At 44.5% G+C, this 25886-nt stretch overlaps 2 protein-coding genes across 2 annotated transcripts; both read right to left on the bottom strand.

Moving 5' to 3' along the window:
- Window positions 1-18610: 18610 nt before the first annotated feature.
- Window positions 18611-18991, bottom strand: LOC306943803 (NADH dehydrogenase [ubiquinone] 1 beta subcomplex subunit 7-like; the record flags this gene model as incomplete). Its single annotated transcript, XM_079530329.1, has 1 exon — window positions 18611-18991. The coding sequence occupies one exon, from the start codon at window positions 18989-18991 to the stop codon at window positions 18611-18613; it is 381 nt and encodes a 126-aa protein (XP_079386455.1).
- A 1230-nt stretch (window positions 18992-20221) lies between these two features.
- Window positions 20222-25692, bottom strand: LOC306943369 (inner ear-specific collagen-like). The gene is made up of 5 exons (XM_079529657.1): window positions 25308-25692; window positions 24494-24906; window positions 24020-24109; window positions 22787-22855; window positions 20222-21118 (listed from the first exon to the last, which is right to left on the bottom strand). The coding sequence occupies exons 2-5, from the start codon at window positions 24885-24887 to the stop codon at window positions 20400-20402; spliced, it is 1272 nt and encodes a 423-aa protein (XP_079385783.1). The 5' UTR covers window positions 24888-24906; window positions 25308-25692; the 3' UTR covers window positions 20222-20399.
- Between the last annotated feature and the right edge of the window lie 194 nt (window positions 25693-25886).

The following is a 25886-nucleotide window of genomic DNA, read 5'->3' as shown; positions in this document are numbered from 1 at the left end:
GTTTGGGAACCACTGCTGTATACTACTGTATACACATGATGAAAAATGTAACCGACCGCCACCTTTTACATACTTCGCTATATCCGGGGATCCCCCGGGATCCATATATACTTTACCTCCTCATTGTCTTCCCTCAACACCAAAATGTCTGCTGACAATAGCCTGATGTACAAGCTCACAGCGTGTGGCATTGTGACTCCTATAGTGAGCTTGTAGATCAGCTATATTTTATTGCTGAATGTTTGCACCACAATGTGTGGATAATAAACCCTCCCCCATGCAGTGGGAGACTGCATGGAATCCTCACTTCCTCCCCCAACAAGTGACAACTTCCTGCAGAGGTCAGCAGGGCTTGGTGACCTAGAGGATATCCTGCCATTGTGAAAGTGCTTTTGGACAGCCTCCTCTGCACTCGCCTGCGCACCACGTGGTGGCGCACAGTGTGAAACAAGTGGCTATACCACATGCTGTAGATTCACACATACAATCTGGACATTTGTACGTTATTGTAGCCGTTACACATCTAAGTTGTATTTCCCAACCTTCCTTAAGTGTTCATTACAAATGATACCATTTACAAATGGAACCATTTGGATTTATTTGCATACTTTCAGTAAAAAATGAACACAGTGTAAGTAGGCTAAATTAACACAGATTTTACATAGACTTTATACAACAAATTTGCCACTTATTAGACTATATACATTTCATAATATGATTGCATCTAGCAAAGCAGAGTGCAGGATAACATTGAGGTGTTTGGGGACCTCTCCTGTTGACTGGCTGCACTGGAACCTCCATGAGAGGCAGGCTGTCTGTCTGGGTCCATGCTGCCAAACACTTATCTGCTTCTGTATTTCTCTCTCTCTCTCTCTCTCTCTCTCTCTCTCTCTCTCTCTCTCTCTCTCTCTCTCTCTCTGCTTCTGTATTTCTCTCTCTCTCTCTCTCTCTCTCTCTCTCTCTCTCTCTCTCTCTCTCTCTCTGCTTCTGTATTTCTCTCTCTCTCTCTCTCTCTCTCTCTCTCTGCTTCTGTATTTCTCTCTCTCTCTCTCACTCTGCTTCTGTATTTCTCTCTCTCTCTCTCTCTCTCTCTCTCTCTCTGCTTCTGTATTTCTCTCTCTCTCTCTCTCTCTCTCTCTCTCTGCTTCTGTATTTCTCTCTCTCTCTCTCTCTCTCTCTCTCTCTCTGCTTCTGTATTTCTCTCTCTCTCTCTCTCTCTCTCTCTCTCTCTCTCTCTCTGCTTCTGTATTTCTCTCTCTCTCTCTCTCTCTCTCTCTCTGCTTCTGTATTTCTCTCTCTCTCTCTCTCTCTCTCTCTCTCTCTCTCTCTCTCTGCTTCTGTATTTCTCTCTCTCTCTCTCTCTCTCTCTGCTTCTGTATTTCTCTCTCTCTCTTACTCTCTGCTTCTGTATCTCTCTCTCTCTCTCTCTGCTTCTGCATTTCTCTCTCTCTCTCTCTTTCTCTCTCTCTCTCTCTCTGCTTCTGTATTTCTCTCTCTCTCTCTTTCTCTCACTCTCTGCTTCAGTATTTCTCTCTCTCTCTTTCTCTCATTCTCTGTTTCTGTATTTCTCTCTCTCTCTCTCTTTCTGCTTCTGTATTTCTCTCTCTCTCTCTGCTTCTGTATCTCTCTCACTCTCTCTCACACACACACACACACACACACACACACACACACACACACACACACACACACACACACACACACACACACACACACACACACACACACACACACACACACACACACACACACACACACACACAGGGATCCAAACCAAGAGAGGACAGGACACATGACATGATGGAAGTGTATGTATATATGGGGGGATTGCAAAGAGAAAGAATTCTGTGCATGAAAGTATAGTTGTGCACATGTGTGAGCCTATATGAGTTTGCATTTGTCTATGCGCACATTCTATGCATCCGCGTGTGCATGCGTGCGTGCGTGCGTGCGCGTGCGTGTGTGTGTGTGTGTGTGTGTGTGTGTGTGTGTGTTTATCAGCTCCGTGCAGATGGGTGGCAGAGTGGCTCTTGCAGCCAAATGATTCAGTATGCTAATGAGTTGTTATCTGTGGCGCTGCAGGAACAATATAGTGACTCTCTCACTGTGGGGATCCAGCCTGCCGGGAGCAGATTACACTGCACACACCGCCAAGGTAGTTATTTATATTTTCACACAGAGTAGTAGGGAAATACATAACGTGCGCGCGCGCGCACACTGCAGAACAACACCAGCATGTATCCATAGTGATGGATGGCAAAACGGTTCACCATGTTCACCAGCAGGTGGAGCTCTAATGTAAGAGGCCTTTAGGTAACAGTGGAATAGTAAGAGAGTGACGACACGCTATGGAACTACTATCCCATTGAGATAGAACGAGCACTTCCAAGATTGTTACAATGGGAGTCAACGCTAGTGTCGCCATATACTCTATGGTCGCCACTCTCTTACTATTCCACTCGGGGTAACCATAAAGGTGCCAGTTTTGTTGTGTTATGTCATGGTGAAGATCCATATGGTTGTTAGTCTATCATGTTAAAATGTAAGTTTTAAACAGAAAAAATGTATTAGGTTTGTAGGTTGTGTTTCAATTTAATGGAATATAGCCTATTTATAACCAACATCACCTGTCCTGGCTCTTAAAACCAAGAAAATTATAGCAATGGTGGTCAAAGGTCAAGGTCACCACGACCTCAGTCATCCCCTTTTCACAAACGCCCTCGAGGGAATTTGAGTTTCAGGACTCAAGGAACTGATTTTAATTTGGTGGCCAAAGGTCAAAGATATGACATTTCATAAATGTCAATATAGTGATAACTTGCATTTCTCAAAAATAGACACCTTTAAATAAAATAAAAAGGTAATCCCAGCTGCCTGCATGAAGGTGAATATTTGACCGATCCATCTGGTAACCTGAAATTAGTGACATCCCTGCTTTAGATTAGCCTAAGATTTAGACTCTCGTATAGATTTATCGATTGACATTTTGAATCTACGAGAGTCTAAGCGTACATCAATATTTTACACATTGATGCCACAAATAGCTGCAGGTAACATGTTATATTAGTATGCAACCGACCTAAACTATAATGAATCTACTTGCACTGGATTGTATATCAGTGGCTTTTTTCTAAGTGGTGATGTTATATGTAATGATGTTCTTGACCTTTGTCCGGCATGTTCATCATGGAAAAATAAGACAAGCTATACAAGTCGCATGACATTACTTTTTATTTGAAGGTCACAATAAGGCATCAATCAACCAACTGATGAAGACACATTGTATTATTAATGACACTGAAGAGATGATATTCCATGTGATACCTCAAGTGGCCCCTCAAGCTGCGAAAGAAGCACATAAACATTAATACACAAACAAATGCAAATCATTTACTCACGCACAAGTTTGCCAATGATTGGTTGATTTTATTATCACGTAAGAGTAATTAAAGAGCACAATAGCACTTCCCGGCATACAGTCAAGTATCATCACCAAGGATTAAAACAATTGAGGTCCTCTGGTTGATGATTCAACAGTTGCTACGGCTAGTAGGGGTTGCAAAAATATAGTAACTATCGAAAAGTGTCGATTTTATATATTTTTAAATCGAAGTATATTGATATGTAAACAGCAAATATCGTATCGTTTGAATTTGCATCGTATCGTTTTGCAATGGAAATGATCTGTATCGAATCGTTTTGCAATGCAAATAATCAATTTAATGGTAAAAATGTCAGCACTCGAAGATGAAAGTTACATAGTGCAGCTTTAGTTCACTTTGTGTTTCCGGCGGTCCTGTTTACTAGCAGAACACATGTCTAATTGCCTACACATAAATTGGACTTTATACTCACCCTTGTGACGACAGAAGCCCCATTTCCACAAATGACGACCATAGTCGAATTCAGTAGAGCACCACAGCTTGCCGTCTGTGCGTCCCTTTCTGGTACAGGAGTAATAATAGTCATCTCCATACTGGAAGGGCAAGTGGCAGGGCTTGCCTCCAGCATTCCCGCCATACGTCACTGTCAAACATACATACATAGACATCAGAAGTCTTCTGAACTTGAACACAGGATTTTGCGTTGAACTAATTTGTTTAGAAATCCATGTCGTACACCGCATCTCCACTAGCTAAAGAATGCTGGGTTGTGGCCCAAAAATAGCTGATCTACAAGCTCCGTTGTGAGCTTATAGATCTTCTATTTTCGTCCAAAAGTGCCCTCTTACGGGATTTCAGCCCCTGCCCCTCCAACACTCTCTGCACGTCCCTGCATACAACAATTAGGGCCCCCAGAATTTGGAAGCCAGTCGTAAGTTTCGTAACCAATCTCATGGAAAACCTGACTGATACTTCTTGATCATAAATGACGGAAAAGTCTGATACAAATGGGCAGAATACCTGTATGGGGAGTGCATCTAAGGAATCCAGGAAAAAGTTATGATTACGACCTACGGTTCAAGAGTTATGGGCCAAAGTGACCTGTTATGAAGGCACCATGAATGAGAGTTGAAAGAATATGGGGTGGTGGTTCTTCCTTGGCCTAACGGCCTGCGTGCAAATTGTTTCACTGAAATCGGACACTGTGTTCATGATTTGTGGCATTTTGTACAAAACATGTACATCCTGCAAACTTTGGAAGCCAATCATAGCTATAGGAATCAGACAAAAAGGACAAGCATTACACAAAAATTCTGACAGTTTTCTGAAAAGCCCATTTTTCTATGTCAGTGGTTCTCAAACTATTTCATGTCAAAGACCCCCAAAAATATATGAAATTGGCTGCCGACCCCCATCTGAAAATATGTTGTTTCAGGGACCCAGAAGCAAAAAATGTGCGCCACAGTTTCACGATAAAAATAAAATAGCAGACCTACGAGATTGTAGAGCTGCGATTTTTCAACAGCTAAAGCACAACATCACACCTAAAGGGATTCCCGTTGAATGGGTTAAACACAAAAGAGACCACCAAAGGTGACAGTGACAGTAACCTATATCACAGTTCTAACACCAGTAAGACCCCCTGAGGACTGCTGGGTGAGCGCTGGCGCTTTGGCATGGGGGTGGGTCAGATCAACATATGGAATTAATTCTGTACTGGCCATATATGGATTCATGCTGCACCACTATGACTGGCACTCACGTCCAGTGGGACAGAGTCCCCATTTCTTGTCCGTGTTATAGTTGGCAGTGGTGGAACACCAGCTGTAGCCATCTGTGCGTCCGTCTTTGGTACAGCTTGTGTACGTCTTCCCCCCATACTGATAGGGAAAGGCACAGTTGGCTCCTTTGCTGTTTCCACTAAATGTCTCCACGTTGTTGTACACAGGCTTTTCGGCTTTGACTTCGGCTCCTTGACATTGTAGCAAAAGCAACAACAACAAAATAATTAATAACAAACGAAAGGAGCAAGATTAAAAGACAAATAATGATAGCACACTTTAATTTTGTGTACATGGGTCAAATTATGCGTAACAAATCTGCGTGTCAATGCAAGGTTTACACTATTGGGGCTAGATTTACACATGACAATACATGGCAATTCAATTCATGTGACATGAAGTGACATCCTATATGAAACTACTTACCTGGTACATAAGATGATATCACCTTCCACTTATACTCTGTGTGTGTGTGTGTCACAACTTCGTCTTCAGCATAAATAGTGGCCAGCAGACCAAAAAACAGGAACACAGTTTGGGTCTTCATTTCCTGCAAGAACATAAAACAACGTTTTTAAAAAGAAAAGAGTCCGTCTATAGTTGTCTGTATCCCATCCGTTCTGCAACAGTGTATACCTGACCAACAGTTATATAAGATCATTGAATGTAGCCTATATACTCTATGATGTAATAATGTGAAAATGACCTCACCAGTTTGGGAAAATCCTTGGCCCGTGGCTGTGAGAAAAACCTTGTGTGATGTTGATGAGTGATGATTTCAACATGCAACTCAACTATCTTACTTGCTACTTGAATATATATATACCCGCACTCACTGTTCAACAAATACTGGGGAGAGGATTGCAAATAGCCCTGAACAATGTTCATGGCTATTTACCCAGCTACTTATTTGAGCTGAATTCCATGTAGATGGGTTTTTAGTACATAAAGGTAATATCAAAGTAATATCAATGTAAATCAGGTTCCCAAGGCATGGCCCATATAGGAGCCTAGGGCTCCATCTTGCGCCACCCTTATCCCTTATCCCTAAACGTATTTGCCATTTTTTACCATTTTGAAAAACATTTTAAAATAGTTCAACTAGCCGATCTACATCGAGACTTTGTGAGCTTGTAGATCGGCTATTTGAACTATTTTAAAAGGTTTTTTTAAATAGTAAAAAATGGCAAATTAGTTTAGGGATAAAGGTTAAGGGGTTGCGCAAGATATAGCCCTATATCTCATGTTTTGTTCACACAAGTTTGTGTCCATGGACCCACACAAGTAAAATTAAAAATATACATTTTCAGGAAAAGAATATATTTTATAAAAATATATTTTGAAAACAAAGCAATACTGCCTCATCAAAGTTGGTGACTTTATATATTGTCAATTACTTGCATGAGAGGGGGATAGGTGGTGGAGTTAGTTGCTTTAGCAGACAGTTTGAAGGTCCAGTGGAGTTAAGAGGTTAACTTTCCATTGGTTCAATATTTTTTATGTCTAGCTTTTGGTGTGTGTAACCCAAATTTTGTCCTAACACAAACATTAAATGCCATTGACAGTGAATGGACAATTTTGAGTGTTGGTGTATTTGTGTAAACACAAACATTGATGACGAAGGTGAGGACGCAAATTGTGATTGGCCAGAATGAGATGATGGATGATGATGTACGATGAGTGCCCCTCACTTCACACGGGTGTGATTTTCCTCCTATATACAGCTTTTGATCCACACTCACTCCAGATGGCCACTATATTTCCCCACTCACTCCAGAGGGCCACGATATTTCCCCACTCACTCCAGAGGGCCACGATATTTCCACTCACTCCAGAGGGCCACTATATTTCCACACTCACTCCAGAGGGCCACTATATTTCCACACTCACTCCAGAGGGCCACTATAGTTCCAAACTCACTCCAGAGGACCACTATAGTTCCACACTCACTCCAGAGGGCCACTATAGTTCCAAACTCACTCCAGAGGACCACTATAGTTCCACACTCACTCCAGAGGGCCACTATAGTTCCACACTCACTCCAGAGGGCCACTATAGTTCCACACTCACTCCAGAGGGCCACTATAGTTCCACACTCACTCCAGAGGGCCACTATAGTTCCACACTCACTCCAGAGGGCCACTATAGTTCCACACTCACTCCAGAGGGCCACTATAGTTCCACACTCACTCCAGAGAGCCACTATAGTTCCACACTCACTCCAGAGGACCACTATAGTTCCACACTCACTCCAGAGGACCACTATAGTTCCACACTCACTCCAGAGGACCACTATAGTTCCACACTCACTCCAGAGGACCACTATAGTTCCACACTCACTCCAGAGGACCACTATAGTTCCACACTCACTCCAGAGGACCACTATAGTTCCACACTCACTCCAGAGGGCCACTATAGTTCCACACTCACTCCAGAGGGCCACTATAGTTCCACACTCACTCCAGAGGACCACTATAGTTCCACACTCACTCCAGAGGACCACTATAGTTCCACACTCACTCCAGAGGGCCACTATAGTTCCACACTCACTCCAGAGGGCCACTATAGTTCCACACTCACTCCAGAGGACCACTATAGTTCCACACTCACTCCAGAGGGCCACTATAGTTCCACACTCACTCCAGAGGACCACTATAGTTCCACACTCACTCCAGAGGGCCACGATATTTCCCCACTCACTCCAGAGGGCCACGATATTTCCACTCACTCCAGAGGGCCACTATATTTCCACACTCACTCCAGAGGGCCACTATATTTCCACTCACTCCAGAGGGCCACTATAGTTCCAAACTCACTCCAGAGGACCACTATAGTTCCACACTCACTCCAGAGGACCACTATAGTTCCACACTCACTCCAGAGGACCACTATAGTTCCACACTCACTCCAGAGGGCCACTATAGTTCCACACTCACTCCAGAGGGCCACTATAGTTCCACACTCACTCCAGAGGGCCACTATAGTTCCACACTCACTCCAGAGGACCACTATAGTTCCACACTCACTCCAGAGGACCACTATAGTTCCACACTCACTCCAGAGGGCCACTATAGTTCCACACTCACTCCAGAGGACCACTATAGTTCCACACTCACTCCAGAGGGCCACTATAGTTCCACACTCACTCCAGAGGGCCACTATAGTTCCACACTCACTCCAGAGGGCCACTATAGTTCCACACTCACTCCAGAGGACCACTATAGTTCCACACTCACTCCAGAGGACCACTATAGTTCCACACTCACTCCAGAGGGCCACTATAGTTCCACACTCACTCCAGAGGGCCACTATAGTTCCACACTCACTCCAGAGGACCACATTGCATATACTGTCGGGCAGAAACCTCTTATCTCCGTATTTTAACTTTTTCGTAATTAGGCCATACTTTGTCATTCCAAGTCACACAAAAGTAGCAAAAATAGCCGATCTACAAGCTCAAAACGTGTCACACTGCAACACGTTCTGAGCTTGTAGATCGGCTATTTTTGTTATTGCTTTTTTAATTGGAATCCTGAGCCAATCAGGGAACTCGATATCTACTTCCAGAGACAGTACATTCTGCCCAGAAAGCCAGATACAGACATGTTGTTTTGTTTTTGTTACAGACCCTATGGCTAGCCCGCAACATTTTGGATGGAGGACAACCACTTTGCAGCATAATGTAATTTATTTACAGAAAAGAAAAGGGAAACATTTACATAATTGGACTGAATAAAAGAAAGGAAAGGTCAATAGCATGGAACTTGAACTAACAAACAACAGAGACAAGACTACAACTAAACCTAGCTCCTTTCCGAAGGGCGATAACTCACAAGCTAAAATGAATCAAAAGGGGAGTAGCACGGCTGGGGGGAGAGACGAAGGAGCCACAAAGCAGTCGTTTCCCCATCGGCTGCTAGGAACAGACTGGCTTTTATAGATGGCGGCCTGCAGCTGTCAGGCCGGTGTCAATCAATCCGTGGGGATTGATCAGATCCTCATGTATATGAAGGACACGCCCATGACCATATCAAAGTGATTAGCAATCAGCCCACCCACACCCAACTCTTCAGATTCTCCAACTGCATCAGGATAGAATATATCACACAACATAACACAACATGATAACCTCTCAAGATATCATAGCAAAGAATACCCCATAACAAATAACACTTATATGGAGATATAAATATATAATAAGTCTACTAAGGAATATAAATATATATAGCCACAACAAAATAGATAGATAGATATTTATAATGCCACACAAAAATCATAAGAATAAACAAATACGGCCACAGCCGTAACAGAGTGGCGCTAGCCCCTCCGATGCATGGCATCGTGTCATGTGGCAGCCAAGTCTATGGACTTTTGTAATGTTTGTTTAGAGCACTTATGACGTAAATCATTTGCAAGCCAAGTCTCTGGTCTGGGAAACAAGAGAAAGCAAACTGCAAGAGCAACCACTATAGGAACATCCTCTGTGTACTGTAGTAGAGCACCTTTGTGGTTATATATATATATTTTTTTAAATGTTTTTTTTGTGGCTTTCGCCTTTATTTTATATTTTTTTATGGAGTGACAGACAGTAGGCTGACAGGAAATGGGGAGAGAGATGGGGGGAAGACATGCAGTAAGGGCCGTCAGGATCGGGAGTCGAACCCGCGGCACACTGCCAGACTGGATTACCAGCCAAGGTGCCTGGACCACTGAGCCATGGCCCAGGCCACCTTTGTGGTTATATTGACGACGTCCGGACCACGTATAGGTCTAAGGTCCATAACCGTAACCTCAGTCTTATACCCGGCCACGTAGGTCGGACTAACGGTTGGATTTATGGGCAGTCCCCAGAAAGTCAGCTAAGCTAAATATCGCTACTCATTTTGAAAAGGGTCTATATGAATTGTTTACAATGAATTCCATATTACTGTCTTTGCCAGGGTTTTGTCACTCCTGTCTGTCTGTCTGTCTGTCTGTGAGCACTGCAGTTATAATCTCCAGTAAGCCAAGGAAGAACCTCCACCCCAGATTTTTCAAATCGGCCTCGTTGTAGCACTAACTGTTATATTATAACAGGCAGCTTTACATTTGGGCCGACAACTCTTGAACCACATCAAAGCGTTTCCCACTGGATTCCTTGGCTCAGTCATGACCCAACTCCCCATGTACAGCAGGCCCCGGCCATTTGCACCATTTGACTATAATTTCCACCATTATGCCTTTGGTACACATTGTCTCTGGAGTCATGTGATGTCTCATATGATATTCCACTCTAATTTATTAGGACCCTATAGGCAACCCTGCCTGGTGGAGACCTGCGTTCAGAGGAGCACACACTTTTCTAGTTTTGCGTGTTGACAAGGGTATATAATATAAATGGAGTATTTGAATAGACCATTCATATTATTTGCTTATTGGATTATTAGTATAATAATCGTTTACTTTGAATATAGACTATAAAACCGGTAACTCCAGTAACTCTAGTAGAGTGAACCTTTGATAAAAGGAGAATTTATTTTTTAGATAAGATATTGAATAATAATGATAGTTGTGCAAAGGGATCTTTTTTCTATCCTGCCTGTGGTGCCAGTTGGTGACGTTTGGACCTATATGTAAGCTTTTGTTTGTTTTCATTCATGGGATGGGAGAATTTCTGATTAGACAGAAAAGGTAAGGGGAAAAGCAAATACCATTATTCAACATTTTAAAAGAATCTTCTAAATCCTCCAGTTTTCTGAAATAAATATTTTCACGATTTTTCAAAAATAGCAGACCTACAAGCTCGTAGCGCGCCAGTCGGTGGCACGCTATGAGCTTGTAGATCTGCTATTTTTCAATAGCTAAAGCGTAACATAATGCTAACACCAAAAGGGGTTCCCGCCCAAAATGGGTAAAGTAACTTGTCTAATTCAAACCAACTAATTCCACTGTATGAAGTCCGAGCCGGCCTAGGACTGGACCTGGACTAGTATGTGCAGACTTTCATTGATGCTATTTTACATCACCCTTTGTATCATTTACTAATCTACTGGATTTAAAAAGCAGCCTCCCTGAGAGATGTTGCTGAATTATGCCGTCGTAGCGCAGCCATATAGCTGAATGCATGGGTAGGAGGCTATAGGCCCCCCTCCCGCCGCGCGCTCACTTGAGAAGCACTTTCAACAAACGGAATATACCCTGTGGGATGAAACGGGTCAAATTATTATCACTAGAGTCAATAACAACGTCACGCCATGGGCCCAGAAGGTGTGAAGTCGCAAATCATAATCATTAAAAGGTGTCATGTCATGCTTGCTTCGGAGATTAAACTTAAACCCTATGAACCTTAGTTTATTGGAGTCCCCCCAGGCGTCTACTAGGCTTCCTCCTGTAGTCGCTCTACATTCATTCACAAGGTACAGCCAGGCCACACTTGTTACGACAAGGTAAGAGCGGTTGATATCACGAGGTACCATCCTGACACCAGGATTAATACCGTGTAGCCACTGTAGGGGTGGGGACAGTCACTGGCTGATTAAACCTGCAACAACATGCAGTAAGTCTGGAGAAACAGAGAAAAGGGAGAATGTCTTTGTGTGGCAAAGAAAAAATCCCAACACAAGCTGCTCTTTGGTAGAATTGGTACAAAGTGACTGTCGCCCTGATGAAGCTGTGTGCCACAACGTGTAGGTACATTATTCTTTATTCTTGCCATGCCGTAGAAAACAAGGCTTTTAAATTTTTCTTCAAAAGTGCCATGGTCTTTTAGCTTTACTACTAGTGTGCAGTCTGTTACTTTGGAGGCAGTTTGCTCAGTAGGCGGACTATGACAATATAATTTGTGCCAGAGGTTTTCATTAGGCCAATAAACCAATGACTGGACATGCAGGGTGGATCACTCAAAGGCTGCTGTATTGACACCACGGCATGACATCAAATCAGGTGAGCACATGATGCTGGCAATTCTCTTAAGAGCGATCTGGTGGCCTGGGCCGTGGCTCAGCGGTCCAGGCACCTTGGCCGGTAGCCCGAGTCTGGCAGTGTGCCGCGGGTTCGACTCCCGTTCCCGACGGCCTTTGCTGCATGTCACCCCCACATCTCTCTCCCCCATTTCCTGTCAGCCTAGTGTCTGTCCCTCTATAAAAAAAAATCACACCCGTGTGAACTGAGTGGTGCAAGGTCTTATATAGCCTGATCAGCTGTGGTCTGACATAATGTCAGTGACCATAGTAACCATGCTCATTCTTTTGGGCCCCACGTACAGGTACACACAAACACGGATACAAACAAAGCTGGTTGTTGGAGTGGTTTGCACCACTCAAAAAAATAAAAAAATTAAAGGCGAAAGCCGCAAAAAAAACAAACATTTAAGAGCGATCTGGTGAGGTAGGCTGAATATATCTCGCTGAAGGCTGACTGTCAGTCACACTATAGGCCAGGGCTATAGGGGAAATGAGATAGAAGTCTGGTCCGGGCTCAAGTTCCAACTCCAGGTGGTAAGCTACCTTGGGGCTTATGTCTCTGCATCCATGATGCGGATACTGGTGGGAACATCGGTGGATTTTCACAAAATGTTTGACTATTATGACATGCCCAGATAATAGCTTTTCCTTGGCTCACCACCTTACGGCGGCAACCTTGTGAGTTCCAATATGGACCTGAGAATGATGCCACCTATGGAGCTCACAAAAGGGTGGGAGGTTCTTTGATTGATTGATTGAAATATTTATTAACAGTTTGCAGAATTACAGTACATTTCAAGCACAAACTCAATACAAAGGCTGTTAACTGTGAGTGGACGACCCAATTAAGCATTACACTTGTTTCCAATAGGGTCCACCATGTTCAATTCATCAAAAACATTTAGAGACGTACAAATAGACACTTCTATATTGACAAAGAACAGAACAGGAATTCATCATAAAAGAGACAAAGGGTGATCCAATCAAGACAGGAAGGGTGGAACAAGTAGAGAATGATAAGCGTAATGATCATAATAATAATTTGATAACTACATTAGAATTGGATTTTAATAGCACCAAGGGTAACACTAGCCTAGTCTGATAATCAGGCTAGGGTAACACCACATTCAGCACCTCTATACCAAACATTAGCTGTTAACGCCCTCTTGTGGGCATTAAATACAACATACCAGCTACAGTAGTTTCTGCAGTGTGCTTATGAGAAATACACGGAGTAACCTAACCAGAGATCCTTTGCTTAAGAGCAATAGTGTACAAATACTACTAGAGTAAAAAGTACAAAAGTATTGACTTCTAAATATACAAAGTATTAAAAGTACTCAAAATTTGTTTAAAATCTTTCGAAAATGGTAGCTCTACAAGCTCACAGATAAAATGGGGTTTTATTTGTATTAATAATCTAAATCTACATGTATTATACATGTATTTATGTGTATATAGATATATTTATTTATTTTATTTCCTCCAGACTGTTTTTCCGACTATCCTTGGGATTGTGGGTGGGGGGAGGGTGGGATAGGGGATTGAGTTTTGTTTTTACATTTTATATGTCTGTTTAATACTTGCCCCTGGGCTACTGTTACAAAAACCTGAATAAAAAGATTTTGAAAAGAATAATCTAAATCTACAAAGTGACATCAAATAATCAATGCATTTCTAGTTAGTCTCCACCAGCCAAAGAGTATGTTTTGCACTCCGTCCGTCCATGTGTGTGTGTGTGTCCGTCCGTCTGTGTACAGCTAAGCTCCGACACCGTTGGCGCGGCCGATGCCAAACTTTGCCCACACACTCCCTGGATGCCAACGATGAACCTCTGCCCCAAATTGTGCAGAGCGTCCCGCCATGAGACAGATTTTCACATTTTTACCTATATGTTATAACTGTACCGATCTGTGTGAAACGTTGCATTCACACTCCCTAGAGGCCAAGGAAGAACCTTTGATCTGCATTTTTAACATCTGCCTTTTATAGCGCCACCAGTACGCCGACTTTTGTAAAACACATTTCTTTATATTACTCCTCCAGATTCTGTCCAAAAATCCCACAAATCGTTACACAGTATCTCTATAGTCATGTGCTCAAGACGGATCGGTCCGATATTTCATATTCCATCCTAATTGGCTAACATGGGCTTCTAAAGTTTGCAGGATTGGCCGGTTTTGAACAAAAAGATTGCAGGCTCAAATCATGAACGCAGCGTGCAATTTACATGCAATCTTTCACGCACTTTCCTACTAGGCTGAGGAATAAATCCCACCCCTTTCACTTTGGCCTGTTATAGCACCACCAACAGATTTCTATGGCACACTTTAAACAATGAAACAGAAAGGGATGGCGAAAAAGCATGGTTAGTGACCTAGGACCTTTACATTTTAAGATATCTTTTTGGGCTTTTTCATTTGGCAGTGAGTTTGTCATGTCAACCTTCTCCGATGCAACTTGGCACGGGTGACGTCCACTCACCACCCCTCTATATTCTTCCACTCTGTACATAGTACATATGTCACACAGTAGTGTGAACAATAATTAAAATACAGTTCTAAGATGTGACCATAATTGGGAGACACCACACAAAACCACACAATGAGGCAAAGTCCAAAGTCAATGTTATTTTAATCCACTATAGAATAATAAAAGCAGAGCAATTCAAGTCAATTCAATATTCAATGAGGGAGGGGTCTTTCAGAGCAGTGGGATATTCAATGTTCATTCAATGTTCAAAGTTCAATAAAGGGGGGTTTCAATGTCCAATAAAACAAAGTTATCTTTCGTAGCTATCCAGGTTTAAAGCACTGTATACTGCCTATTAGCCCCTCTCGGGACCCCCGTAAAGGTTAAACATTTGGATGTTTACCTTCCGGAGGGTCCCTTCTCAGTTGTCGCCCGCAAAATGGCGATTCTGTCCCGCCTCCCACGACACAACATCCTGCATGTATGCGGTCGGCCAATCAGAGGCAGTAATATAGGACGTGCAGCTAGCCAGCCACCGCTCGGGAGGCGGGACATGGGAAGTGAGGAAGAGAGAATTTCAGAGCTGCCAAAACGGTCTAACAAAGATTAAAAATACTTAACGGCTTCTGCGCCGTTCGCTGAGGTTTCCGTTGTCTCCTATTGCCGATATATGCTTCTTTAGAGACATATAACCATCACTCAAACAGCGCAGCAAGGACATATGCGAGGCCAAGTCCGTCTGTATTCCAGAATCGCCATTTTGCGGGCGACAACTGAGAAGGGACCCTCCGGAAGGTAAACATCCAAATGTTTAACCTTTACGGGGTCCCGAGAGGGGCTAACTGCCTATAGGATGCAGAATGCAGAGTCATTAAAGGCCACAGTTTCCAATGATTCGAATCTGAGTGTAGATTAAAGTGGCTTGTGCATTTACTTCCCTTTCCAGTGGGGGTCCATTTGGTTTCCTTCTCAAATCCAGGTCCTCTCCTATGTCCTTGCTGGAGTTTACTTCCCTTTCCAGTGGGGGTCCATTTGGTTGCTTTTCAAATACAGGTCCTCTCCTCTGTCCTTGCTGGAGTCCTCTTGTGTGTCACTCACAGACCGTGTCTAGGGCAAAACTGGTTCAGTCTTCAACACGTGGCCTTTAAATAGGGAGAGCCTTCCAGATGGCTCTCCCTGCAATGAAGTAATTAGTTCATGTCCTGCACCTGTTCAACTTACTTCTCTAATTAGAGTCATCAATGCTGGCTGCTGCCACTGCCACTGGCTTCCAAAACACTGCAACTCAAAATGAAATAATAAAGCAAAGCATGCCTGCACACAAAATCAACATAAAAAGAAAACATAAAACCAGCTATAATGCAAATGAAATCAGTAGTCTGTCAGCATGAACACATACAGTGTTTCATATTTTGTGATGATATTGAATTGTGTTGTTATTTTTCATGTTTACGAATTGAATACGTAGGACCCGAATGGGAACACGACGGCAAGGACTTTTTTGGCCACTGAGGTGGTCAGGTCAGTCCGTGGTCCGTGGTACTCTGACTTTGAAATAAATACAACTCCGATAAGACCGTCATTTCATCTCTCCCTGCTTTTCTTCATACTTTCATCTGGTTTGGTTAGTAGCTTAGAGTGGTGTTTAATTATGCCATTTTACATTTTTAATATACAACAATTGTGGTGCTATTTTTCATGTTCATGATGAATTGAATACGTAGGACCCGAATGGGAACACGACCGCAAGGCCTTTTTTTGTAAAAGTTATCCTTTTAGACCAAGTGTTGTGCCTGTACTGTGTGCTGTTTACATTTCTGTCTAATAAAGTATTCGGCCCGGGGTGGTGGTCCGGGCACCCTATCGGCTGCAATGCCAACCTGACAGCGTGTCACGGGTTCGAATCCTGATCCCGACGACCTTTGTTGCGTGTCACTCCCCCCATCTCCTGCCAGTCTATAATGTCCTATCAAAAGGCATAAAATCCCCCAAAAATACATCTTCAATAAAGTATTCAATCAATCAAAAACTGTAATCCATCCATCCATCCATCCATCCATCTACAACCGCTTATCCGGAGTAGGGTTGTGGGGGCAGCAGCTCAACCAGAGAGCTCCAGACTTCCCTCTCCAGAGCAACATTAGTAACTTCCTGGGGGATCCCGATGCGTTTTGAGGCCAGTTTGGAGATATAATCCTCCCATCTCACACTTCATGACTGCTTCAAACAGATAAGACCTTATTCTTTCAGTCATGACCCACACTTCATGACTGCTTCATACCATAGAGTTAAATAATAGAGACGTCACCGGATTTCTCCTGCCATCCACTTGCATTGGGTTGCTCACCCGCAGCACATGAGGCGTTTTCACCCCTTTCACCCCGTTTGCACTCTGGAACAGAGTGCATTCTGGGTGCATTTTGGGCCATACGTGAACACGCTGGGCCGAAAACGTGAACGAGCACCGTGCGTGCATGCGTGCGTGCGTGCGAGTCATGAACGAGCAGTGAGCACCGCCGCTATCGCGTATTCGCGCGTTCATGTCTATGGCCCAGTGCCGCTCGAGCTGCAGTAACTACTTTCGCCCAACATGGGCAGTGTATTTCCTCTCAGTGGCCGGGAAGGCTTGGGCTTCAAACGGATCGACTGGGACTGGAACGCGATCGTCACGGCGCCGCCTCGGCCACTCAGGCGGCCCACGGCGATGCTCTGTTGTACTCTGAATTTGAAATAAATACAACTCCGATAAGACCATCATTTCATCTCTCCCTGCTTTTCTTCATACTTTCATCTGGTTTTGTTAGTAGCTTAGAGTGGTGTTTAATTATGCCATTTTAATATACAACAATTGTGTTGCTATTTTTCATGTTCATGATGAATTGAATACGTAGGACCCGAATGGGAACACGACCGCAAGGCCTTTTTTTGTAAAAGTTATCCTTTTACTTTAAGTGTTGTGCCTGTACTGTGTACTGTTTACATTTCTGTCTAATAAAGTATTCGGCCCGGGGTGGTGGTCCGGGCACCCTATCGGCTGCAATGCCAACCTGACAGCGTGTCATGGGTTCAAATCCTGATCCCGACGACCTTTGCTGCGTGTCACTCCCCATCTCTCTCCCCACATTTCCTGTCAGTCTAATGTAAATGTCATAAAGTCCCCCCAAAATAAATCTTCAATAAAGTATTCAATCAATCAAAAACTGTAATCCATCCATCCATCCATCCACCTACAACCGCTTATCCGGAGTAGGGTCGTGGGGGCAGCAGCTCAACCAGAGAGCTCCAGACTTCCCTCTCCAGAGCAACATTAGTAACGTCTTCCTGGGGGATCCCGATGCGTTTCAAGGCCAGTTTGGAGATATAATCCTCCCATCTCGTCCTTGGTCTTCCCGGGGGTCTGCTTCCAGTGGGACGTGCAACAGGACCTGAGTCCCTATAGGGAGACGCTCAGGACTCAGGAGGCATGCTTACCAGATGCCGAAAGCTGGCTCCTATCCAAGTGAAGAAGCAGCGGCTCTACTCCGAGTCTCTCTCGTGTATAACTGAACTTCTCACAACATCTCTAAGGGAGATGCCAACCACCTCATTTCGTCCGTTTGTACACGCGACCTCATTATTTCATGACTGCTTCAAACAGAGACCATATTCTTTCAGTCATGACCCACACCTCATGACTGCGTCATACCATAGAGTTAAATAATAGAGACGTCACCGGATCCACTTGCATTGGGTTGCTCACCCAGCGCATGAGGCGTTTTCACCCCTTCTTCCGGGTTGGAACAGAGTGCATTCTGGGTGCATTTTGGCCATGCGTGAATACTGAACACGCTGGGCCGAAAACATTAACGAGCACCGTGCGTGCGTACGTGTGAGTCATGAACGAGCAGTGAGCACCGCCGCTATCGCGTATTCGCGCGTTCATGTCTATGGCCCAGTGCCGCTCGAGTTGCAGTAACCATGGGCAGTGTATTTCCTCTCAGTGGCCGGGGGGGCTTGGGCTTCAAACGGATCCACTGGGACTGGAACGTGATCGTCACGGCGCCGCCTCGGCCTCCTCGATCCTCTTCCTCCTCAGCCGCAGCCGCCGCTCCCGCTCGTGCTCCTTCATGCGCGCGACGTAGTCCCGGTGCTCGCAGTGGTCCCAGGCGTGCCTCCGGTGCCGGCAGGCCTGCAGGACGTCGGGCCAGCTGTCCCTCTTGCACTTGAGCAGCGCCAGCAGGTGGTGGGCGCAGTAGTCCCTCTGCTCCAGCGGCAGCTGGGCCAGGTTCATCTGTTGCTGGCTGGCCACCATCTCCCGCTCCGCTCTCCTCGCGTGGGGCGGGAAGCCCGCGTGGGGGCCGAACTCGGACCTCTGCGTCGGGTCCGGCTCCGTGTCTGTCTCCGTCACGTACCGTCTAACGAGGTGAGCTCCCATTTATTTTATTTTGAGGGGGGGGGGAGTTAAAAAAAATTAAACTTGGGAGGCGACCGACGCAAAGGGTGTCCGATAAGAACTTAACGGGGCTACGCTGCCCGGCTTTTATTGAGGTTTTGAAATTATTCTTCTGCACTGTAATTTCACTCTCTTGTTATCTCTGTTTTATTTTGTCTTCTTTTGTTTTTCTGTATTCAAATGTCCTTTTATATCGTTTTCTTTTGGGTTTTTTACGATGTGTCGTGAATTTAAAGAGATAGGTGTGTTTTAACTTATTTCTTTCTTCCTTTTTTTTTTACTGAATTAAAATTGCGCTTTTAATTGCGTTGTAGTCTTGCCAGGCCGGCCTTTGGGGTCGTCGGTATTGTGCGTGTCTTGAAGGTGGAGTAATACCGTAGCAGGACTCTGATTGGCCACTGGGGACCGCGGCGGCTCATAAGCTGTGCTTCGGTGACACGATGAGGGTACAATGAGTGGTGCCACGTACTGTACGCCCAAATATGGAATTCCTTCTGGGTGAGACTTGCCCAAATATAGTCAGACCCATGATGAGAGAGTTACTACAACTTTATTCACTTAATGTGGGCCCAGACTCCAGAGCCATCTAATAGAAGAGTTACAATATAGAGGGGGCAGATACCGAGCGCTCGAGCGCTGTTCATGCAGCCTGAACTGAGACAAGCTGGAGTTGGAAATAAGTTGTTTTCAACGAGGGCGGCTATTCTAAGCATGTGTGCAACATGACAACTGTTTTAAAGTACAATATTTCCCTGTGAGATGTAATAGTGTAGTGGAGTAGAAGTATTGGAAAATGGACATACTCAAGTAAAGTTAAAAGTACTTCAAAATTGTACTTGAATAATAATAATAATAAAAATCACACCCGTGTGAACTGAGTGGTGTAATATAGCCTGTCTGACGTAATGAAATCATGTCTGATGTAATGAAATCACACCCGGGTGAACAGGGTGAACATAGCAACCATGCTCATTTTTTCTGCACAAACAACTGACGTAATGAAATCACACCCGGGTGAACAGGGTGAACATAGCAACCATGCTCATTTTTTCTGCACAAAAAAGCCAGTTGTAGGAGTGGTTTACACCACTCAATAATATGTCCTTAGTTGTTCTACCACTGGAAACAAAAACGACAAATGTGGTGCATTTCAAGCATAGGGAGACTTTATTACTTTGTGAGAAAGCATACAAATGTTGCAGAGTCATACATCCAAACCTCATTCATTATCAAATAGCAGGGCGAGCAAAGCAGTTACTCTGATTAGCATATAAAAGCAGCAAGCAGACATGGGGGCAGCAGTGATATTTACTTGAGTCACGTTGATTTGACAGAGTATAGTGCAAAGAGGCGGAAGTCTAGTGCAGGAAAGAAAAATACAAATATGGACTCATTCCAACGGCAAAACCTTCAGGTCAATGAAAAGCAGGAAGCCAGAGAACGTGCTGTCGTCCTCGCTACTGGAGTAGACTCCGTTCCAGTCCCTCAGCGTCTCCAGCCACACCTGATCACCGGCCGTGAGCTGCAGAATGCCCAGGTTGGAGGCTTGGTCAATGTCTTGGCCGTACAGCGAGTCGCGCGTACGCAGCTTCCGCACGCCGTTGACCACCAGGGCGGCGCGCAGGGGGCGGTTGCGCACGGTGATGTGGTAGGTGAATACGTAAACCCCAGAGTATGTGACGTTAAACTTGCTGAGATTGGGGTCCCAGTGGCCCTCCCCGTTGTAAAAGACCTTGTCGAACTTCACCGGCAGACCGGGCGGCGGGAAAGACTTGCTGGGGAACAAGCCCACACTGAAGGCAGAGCGGACCGGCTCCGGACTCTCACCAGGGGGGCCCTTTGGACCCCGCGCCCCGCGTCCACCTTTACCACCTCTCTCCCCCTTCGGACCCGGCAAGCCTCGTCCTCCCGGGGGCCCCCTAGCTCCGGGCTCCCCCTTCCCGCCTCTCTCGCCCTGCCCACCGGAAGTTCCGTTCAGTCCCGGGGGGCCTGGATCACCTCTCGCATCGAAACACTCCCCCTTTTGTCCGGGCGTCCCCGCCGTCCCATTGAGTCCCGTATTTCCTGAGTCTCCTTTCAAACCGCGCTCTCCTTTAAGGCCTGGGTCACCTAAGAGCAGAAAGTATTTTTCTTTATACAGCGAGAAATACTTCCCTGAAACTATTTGGTCAACTCGTCAACTATAACATTTGAACTGAAAATACATCATCAGTATTACATCAGTTTAATTTACACAGAACTTCTACATTACTCACAACAAAGCAAGTATATTATCGATTTGCAAACATGACCCACTTGAATTACTTCAGTCTAAATTAGTAGCTTAATGAGTGGTATTAAAATGTTATTTTCTTATGTCCAATGTATTTGTATTTAGTTCATAAAGTTAACATAACTATAATTAAAGGCATTTGAAAGCAATTTGAAATTAAATAAAAATTTGACTTTTTTCAGGATTCCAATTCAAAAATAGCAAAAGATTATTCAGGATTTCAATTCAAATAATAGCAAAAATAGCTGATCTACTATTGTTGCTACAACAGTAATATGAAATGTGGTCCTCTGGACTGAGTGTGGAAATAATTAGCCCTCTCCATCCTCAAAGTTTCCCACCCCTGATCTATACTGGCATGACCCCTGCATATGGCCCTTTTTTAAACCAGTCCCTTGACTTGAAGTGCTCTCGGGAGGTTCCCTCGTCAGGAAGTGCCCCTCCTTTGCTTATTTCTTTTCAGGCCTATGACGGGGTGGGTTGGAAGGGATTATTTTTTATTTTTTATTTACAATTTGTTCGAGCTTTATGTTGTATAATTGTTATAATCATTACTATATTTTTCTCTTTTTTTTGTCAACGGTGGTTGGTGCTGGGGTTTGGGGGTAGGATTTTTTAAAATGAGGCAAGGGGCAAGCCACTGATTGTAGTTGGCAAAGAATTTGAATTATGTTTTATGTGCATTTTTTTGTATGCCTGTACCTGTGCCTTTCATCTAAAAATGAAATAAAAATGTATTTAAAAAAGAAAAAAAGTCTGTTTAATACTTGCCCCTGGGCTACTGTTACAAAAACCTGAATAAAAAGATTTTGAAAAGAAAGAAAAAAGAAAAAAAAGAAGTGCCCCTCCAGCTGAATCAAGTTCCCTTGATTAGGGTGCTGGGTATAAAAAACAGTTTGGAAATGCACTCGCCCTCCTTGTGCAGAAACAGGAAACAGACACCATTCGTTGCCATGGTTACCATCATGCCATTGTGTTACCTGTTATTTTGTTTGTACAGTTATATTGCATTGCATCGTATTTTGTGACATGGATTTCATTAATATCGACATTTAAAAGGAATTACAGCGTGATTGTCAAAAGGACATTTCATATACATCCATGGTGTTTATAAATCATTGTGTTAAAAGGTGTTTTGTTTGTGTGGTTTATTAATGTATAGTTTTTCACGGTGGGGTAAATAAAGAGCCCTTGTGAACATCAGTTGGAGCGTTATCTATTCTGCATCAGATGAAGATTGTTTAGGAGCAGTTTATTTATCATATATTTGTGATGGTTCTTACATTTTGTAGGTCGCGGTTTCCATGCGGACAGAGAGCAGGGCTGCACAAGGCAATCGAGTCTAGATCGGAATAGACTCGCTCTTGAGGGCTTTATAAGCCACTTCCACTCAAGGCTGCTTGGTTTCGGACGACACTTAATATGGCGCAGCCTCGCGTGAACGCGCATACCGAGGGCAAGTGTGTAGGGCGAGCGGCGAGGAGGCGGTTTCAAAAAGAGGGTACCTTTGTCACCTTTCCCTGCAACTCCAGGAGCCCCAGCGATCCCTGGAAGTCCTGGTACACCCTTTTCACCTGAGGAACAAAATAAATGTATAGTGACACATTGATAATTCGGGGGATTTATTTTTAAAGCACTTTATTATGAGTTAAACAATATATAAATAAGTACTAAAGTAGCGTACATTATATTATATAATATAGTAGAGGAGCCAAGAACTGTACATCATTGTATTTGATATATTAAAATAACAACAGATTTACAAGTAAAAGTAATCATTGAGGGCCCAGGCGGTGGCGTAACCGTCTGGGCACCCGACTGGTAATCCAGTCGCAGTGTGCCGCGGGTTCGACTCCCGAGCCCGACACGGCCTTTACTGCATGTCTTCCCCCATCTCTCTCCCGTTTCCTGTCAGCCTACTGTCTGTCCCTTCAAAAACCAATAAAAGGCGTAAGCCGCAAAAAAATATCTTAAAAAAAAAAAAAAAAGTAATCATTGAGGAAGAACAAGAAAGTATTGTCACGATTACTCATACTGCTAAATGTAAAATTGTGAATGCCATTTTGTTTTAAATAAAACAATTTCACAATGATACCTTCTATCTTTATGGCAGAAACAAAATACAGCTGTTGTTTCTGGTAGTCTGTCCAGTGTCCATGCACTCGTAACCCATAGAGACATTCTGTTTGCTGTAACTGGCTGCGTATGTCATGTCATGTGACACAGCCAAAGCAAATACCAGGCAGCCTCTTTGCTCAAAGTCTCTCAGAGTCTGAGAGAATGAAGCAACCAGAATGTGTTATCTTCTCTATAATTTTTATCCCACGATTTTGTAACCCATTTTTCACCCCTGTGTCAATTATCTAATGTGATCCTGGGCTCTACACACCCTCCGCCAACCTAGTCCCCATATATGGGGGACATGGGGAGAGCAACGGACTTGAACTCATGCTTCCTTCATGCCTGAGTGTCCAAGTTGCTCCTTTACACCTGACAGGGGAGAGTTTCCCTGGTTGGACGTAGCGCGTGGAAGGAACACGTTATTCCAACCAGGATTACTGCATGTTTTTTGTGAGGGTACCTACCCTAGGGGACACGGGGAGAACATGCAAACTCCACACAGAAAGGCCCTTTCGCCAACCACGCCTCGGGTATGGGCACTGATGACGCGGAGGAGGAAACAGCACTACCAACTGAGCCACCGTGCCCCTCAGAATGTGTTATCAATCATCACCCACCTTTCTCTCCATCCAGTCCAGTAGATCCAGGAAGCCCAAACAGACCAGGGAGCCCCCTTGGTCCAGGATCACCCTTCTCGCCTGGTGGCCCTGAAGAAGATAATGGAAGTCATGTAAAAAGCATCTTCTTTTTTTGGGGGGGGGGGGGGGGGGGGACACGCAGCAAAGGTCGTCGGGCTGGATTACCAGCCCAGGTGCCTGGACCCCTCGGCCGGCCCAGGCCGGTAAAAAGCATTCTGATCATGACAGAAGAAGAAGGGAACCCAGCATATGCTTGAACACACTGTATTATTTATATAAAATGCTAATTCAAACAACTCTAAAACTTTTTAACCCATTCTGGGCGGGAACCCCTTTTGGTGTTAGCATTATGTTATGCTTTAGCTATTGAAAAATAGCAGATCTACAAGCTCATAGCGCGCCACAGAGTGGCATGACATAGAAACAGCTTTTTCAGGAAACTGTCTTTAAAACCTTTAATTGGTGGGCAGCACTCGCAGAAGTTAAAGAAACACTCATTTGTATCCACAGTGAAATTCCCAAAGAAAGGCCCCGGGGGTGGTATGCCCTCCGTCTGTAGGTCAGCGGTGTAGGCTTCGTTGGCGTAGGTGGTGCTGTCCGTGGAGGAGAGGGTGTAGGCGTCCATCATGGTCTCCGTGGTCTCATCCGTATGCATGTTGTCTGGAGTCGGGGTGGTGGTGGTGGTCTGCCTGTAGCGGCCCGGCGGTCCTCCTCCTCCTCCGACTCGAGGAGGCTTCTTGGTGGTCTGAGGCTTGGGCCAGCGGGTGGTTCTGGCGCCAGAGGTCAGCGTGGCCGTCAAGACCACGAGGAGAGTGGTCAGCAGGAGGACTAGGCGAAGAAACGGCATTGCTGATGGCTTCGATGATCTGCAAGAGATGAGAGCATGATTCAGGGGAGCGCGCAAAAACCTCTAGTGCTGCTGTTCAGTGGTTCATTCTTCCCGTTTTTGATTTCAAGGACTATAATCACAGCGGCGAATGATTTGTTTTTTTTAGAAAGGCTTATCTATGAAGAGAACACAGGTGCGTTGGCGACAAAGCAGTAGACGTGTAGTAGAAGGAGGGAGACCCGCACACTGCAGGCTCAAACCCGAGGAAGGTCGCAAGACCGAAACGTTGTTCGTAATTCATCAAAATAAAAGCTCTTGAACCAGCAAGTGGCAGTGTGATTGTCTCCCTCCTTCTCCTATACAGAAAGGCTTATCTCAAATGCAAGGCTGGATTTGTTGAGCGATGGCATACAAATGTGACAGGCCCGCATCTCTTACCTGTCAATGTTGATGCTGTTTATTACTATTCATTCCATCCCTTCCATCTGGTGACTGTTACCGCTGCGTACTGCATGTCCTTATATTGGCCAGGGTTGTCCGGCTCCTCCACCAAGAAACCAAGGGGAAAACAATGAACGGAAGTCACTTGGGGTTATTAGGGTAGGTGTGTTCGTTAAGGACATATTGCGTGACACCTGAGGGATATGAAATAGAAAGTCCTAGAGCGCAGGTTGCATACAAGGCTAGACTTTATTCTTTGTGATGTGGCATATGATTCCGCCATTATGTACAACAGTGCACACTGTGTAGCCACCGTTTCAAATGCATGCAGGAAAAGAAACCCTGCAAGGTGACTCAACGCAGATACACATACACGCAAATGCTGTCCCACACATGCACGCATGCACACATAAGCGCACGCACGCGCGCACACACACACACGCACACACACACACACACGCACATGCACATGCACATGCACACACACAGAGCCAACGGTGAATAACATCTCACATAGGAGGGTTACCGTACACATATGATCAAAACGTGACCAAAACGTTTGGCACCACCTCAAAG

This window comes from Electrona antarctica (assembly GCF_951216825.1).
Source record: "Electrona antarctica genome assembly, chromosome: 19".
Classification (NCBI taxonomy): Eukaryota; Metazoa; Chordata; class Actinopteri; order Myctophiformes; family Myctophidae; genus Electrona; species Electrona antarctica.
Note: the sequence above shows the minus strand (reverse complement) of the source record. Positions and strands in the feature narration are given on the sequence as shown.